Source organism: Ascidiella aspersa, chromosome 8 (genome assembly GCF_963924565.1).
Source record: "Ascidiella aspersa chromosome 8, kaAscAspe10.2, whole genome shotgun sequence".
Classification (NCBI taxonomy): Eukaryota; Metazoa; Chordata; class Ascidiacea; order Phlebobranchia; family Ascidiidae; genus Ascidiella; species Ascidiella aspersa.
In genome coordinates this window covers 4,404,045-4,408,256 of record NC_139454.1, presented here as the reverse complement: position 1 = coordinate 4,408,256, position 4,212 = coordinate 4,404,045, and the positions used below count along the sequence as shown (strand labels likewise).

The 4,212-nt window shown below is 37.5% G+C and overlaps 1 protein-coding gene across 1 annotated transcript; it reads left to right on the top strand.

Annotated features, from left to right (window-relative positions):
• The first annotated feature begins 435 nt into the window (after window positions 1–435).
• LOC146135258 (uncharacterized) lies at window positions 436–3,946 on the top strand. Its single transcript, XM_083395808.1, has 3 exons — window positions 436–576; window positions 1,146–1,316; window positions 2,737–3,946. Exons 1-3 carry the CDS (start codon window positions 440–442, stop codon window positions 3,371–3,373), a joined length of 945 nt encoding a protein of 314 aa, XP_083251934.1. The 5' UTR covers window positions 436–439; the 3' UTR covers window positions 3,374–3,946.
• Window positions 3,947–4,212: the final 266 nt, after the last annotated feature.

The window sequence follows — 4,212 nt, the reverse complement described above, 5'->3', positions numbered from 1 at the left end:
CCAAAGTAAAATATGGATTCGCATACTTTAAAGATTTCTTTATACAATTTCTTTAAAATATTGAGTTTTTTACCTTCACCTTCATTAAAAGCGCGTTAGTAAATTAGGATTTAAAATTCGCGCAATTTAATATGTATATTTATGTATTTTTGCTTTCACAAATCGCCTAATTTAAAATTCGAAAGCTTTGCAAAACCTTTAGATAATACAAAAAACTTTGTTTTAAACTTCAAATTAAAACTTGGCAACTTTAAAAATCCATTTACGCGAATCGGAGAAGAAAATTTCTCAACCCCAATTTTTTGCTATTATTTCTCAACCCCCCCCCCAATTTTTGCTATTATTTCTCAACCCCCCCCAATTTTTTGCTATTATTTCTTAACCCCCCCAATTTTTGCTATTATTTCTCAACCCAAATTTCGTTTCCAGACTTACTGTGATGACTACAGCGCCCTCTAGTGTAACATCGGCCAACATGTCCAGCACAGACCCAGAGCTTCAAGAACAATGTGCCAATGGATTCTGCCTCAATCAGGCAACTTGTAACTTCGATATCCCAGATCTATTAACTTGCAAGTAAGAAACCATAAATATTCCGCACATCCCGAATTTGTATTTAACAAGGCAAAAAGTAAATGTTTTTTGTATTTAAGAAGGCAAAAGTAAATGTTTTTTGTATTTAAGAAGGCGAAAGTAATGGGCCAAGGCCTGGAAAATTATCTTTATCAGAACTTAAAACAGCTCCTTTTGATGTAGAAATTTACTGAATATGCGCGCGAGCAAAACGATTATGATCAATAAATTCATACATTTTATTCACGTGTTTGTTGGCATTTTTAACGAAAAGAGCTTACAATATTTTGCTTTGTAAAACTAACAGTTTTGTTATGTTAAATAATTTTAAATTAGTTTATGTGTTTTTTGAAAAAAGAAATTCCATAACAGTAGAAAAAATTGACATAATGTTATGGCTGCGACATTTTTATTGAAATTGCCAAGGAAACCCGTGAATTGTGTTCAAAAGTTAATATGAAGCACGGTTGTGCGAAAACTTGTTGAGAATTCAATATAATTCGTCTTTATATAGTGCCACCTGATTCATCTTAAGTCATTGTTGTTTTTCTGACTTATTTTTTTTCCTCCAGTTGTCGAAGTGGATTCCAGGGAACAAGATGCGAGATCACCTACATAGACTTTATTTACTCCGAGGATGAAAAAGCTCCAACCAAACCCTGGAGCTCCGAGGTCATCATCGGGATCTCAATCGCTTCCATCCTCGTGATTGCCATGATCGTGACAGGATTCGTGACTTGGAGGTAACACTAACGAATCACTTGAAATTATAGTAGTTTATTTAGGACATTGTTTCTCACCCAATGGTCGCGACCAAAAAATATGGCGCCGTTTGATTTGGTTGGGTCGGCGGCTGTAGTAGTTCACATATTTGATTAAGTAGATATTGTGCAAGATGTCTCTAAAGTTTAATAAAATGGCGGATGCAATACGAATAAATGGTCCTATATTTTACAATAGTTCTCATACTTGCGTTTTGTTAAGCTTTGAGCTTACAAATCGTTCAGTAAAGAGAATTAGATCGTCAAAGCTTAGCTGTTATAGGTATGTTTAATATATATGGGTCGCCACGAAAAAAATTATATTTTTATTTATCTATATTAGAAAAACGATATTGGAATGCATACCGTTGTTAAACTAAATTTTATTACCTAGCCTTCTATGCTTTTTTTCTTGATCTTGCACTTTAACTACAATTTTAAACGAGCATTTCAATGCGGTATATTTAACTATACAGATTTGCATAACCCAAAAGCGCCCGAATGTAGCCACCAATAAAGGTGCTGAATGTTTTCAACCTTCTTAAAGTAAACCTACTAATCTCTGCGTATACTTGAGCGATTTCTATAGCTATTCGTGAAATGCCTTATGCTATATGCAGGCATAATCCAGTGTATACATGTGTTGCATTTTGTACTTATGGTTAGCCAAATAATTAAATCACGAAAGGTCAAACGTTTAATTCGTCATTGAGAAAAGTCTTAAAGGGTTAACATGAAATGATCTTGCGTGGTTTTAAAGCTTTCTTAAATCTATTTTCAACAGAATTCATTTCGTCTTGCGTTATAAGTCGCGTAAAGTTCAGTAAATAAATCAATATTAGAGACCAGCTAATGTTTACTTTGCAAACCAAATTGAGTTTGCATTGTCCAGATTAAAAATTTAAAATAGGAAAATTGAAAATTGCGTTTAACAATATCAAAATAAAGAATGATCATTTGTAAACAAGCATTTAATATTTTTTTCTGATAGAAAGGCAGCTAAAACACAAAGTTTTTGAAATCTAGAACAGTGCAGTTATATACATTTGTCTGATTCTTTTTAAAAACAAGTATTTTAGCTATGATTTACCTATTAATCTTTGTAAATGGCCGTATTTGTCTAATACTATAAATAGGGTAATCAAATGGCACTATATAAAAGCAAGTTATATTGAATTCTAGACAAGCACAACGTTGCTTCATCAGATCATACCTTAGTCTTATATAGTGCCACCGAATTACCCTATTTACGTGTTAATATACGCGTCAGCAGAGCGGTGATCGACAAGCAGAAACTTAGACTTACACTGGTTTGATTCCGTAAAGGTAAACACTTTTAATCAATAACAAAAACCTCAAGGGCCTGTGCACTTCTAAACTAACGCCCTGTGTGCTTCGCCAGGAAATGCGTTCGAATCCGCGAGAAACGACGTTGGGTGAAATGGCAGGAGAGCAGAAGTCAATCCAAGGTCACCATCGAGGGGTTCACCATCGTGGAACCCACCCCCACCCCGGGGAAGCACCGGGGGTTCGGACTGCACCTTCTCAAGTCCCTAAACCTCTTCGCGATCGGTCGCCATGGCAACAACAACAACAACACTGAAGAGGAAGCAGCGCACGCTAAAGATCCGGAAAACTGCTCCTCGCGTGCGGTTAAAGATACGGAAGCGGGCCTCGCCTCGGCTTACAACCCGAGCACAAACGCGGCAAGCGTCACCGATGACTCATTACGTCACAGTAACGTCACTGCGGCGGGGACCCCCCGGAATTCTCAGGTGGCGGTCGTGTCGGACAAGTGTGACGTCACAATGTGGCACCCCCGCGATTTCGGGGATCAAAGTCAGCGCGGTCAAGGTCGAGCCGCGCCCCAAGGTCACAGCAAGGACGTTTGTGGGGATTTGAAGGTCGTGAGGGAAGGTCAAAAGAGCGCGAGGTATTCCCTCCCGAACCTGGCCTCGCCTTACACTCAGAGACCTGTTGTTGCCAGAACAAGAAGATTAAGCTTCGCTCCAACTCTACGGGAAGTAATTCCAATGTAAAACTCCTTTTTAGCATAAGAAACAAGCTTTTGCACCGAGAGATATTTTGGAAAAAATGGAAATTTCGAGTAAAAACACTTACTCGTTAGCTTCAAATTTGAGCTGCCAGTGCTTCGGATTTTTAAAATAGTTTTCTATTTGCATAAAACTCCTAACTTTATTTTCGTGCATATTTAGGTAAGTTTGTTTTGCCAAAAAAAAAAATGTTTTGAAAAGCAACGCGCTACCTTTCAGCGAGTAACAATTTTTCAAAGTTGCATTAAACAAAGTTGTGTTTTCACATGCAAAATACTAAACTCACCTAATTTACTAAATCAAATAGTTTTATTACGTTCTCCAATATTAATTTCGCGTTTTAGGAAAGCTTAACAGACTGGAGCTGTTATAACTAAAAACTTAAACGGTGCCTTATTTACCAAGTTTCTTGTTTGACATGTCAGTCGCATTAACACCACAACTTAAAACGCCCAGTTTGTTTTACAGGTATATTTCCCATTTAACGTGTGTTGTGCTTCCAATATGGTGTCGTCTACTTCATAAAAATGGTGGCCTAACTTTTAAGAATAACCGCACTTTGCAAAAAAAATCACTTGATATCCTTCCATTTACAGTGTACCACATTTTTCGTTTGCCATTTATGCGTAGAATAGCTTCCATCATTTTTGCCCGTCGCTTCTAATTGCGCTCGCTTTGTGCCTTTAGCTGACAGACATGTCAAAACACCAGGGCTAGACCCGAGCACTTGCCAGTGATTTGCTTTTGCACCAGTCACAAATTGCAAGCCAACTTTAGGCATTGACGCACAGAAGTACGCGCTATCTCCTGCCTATTTATATTTA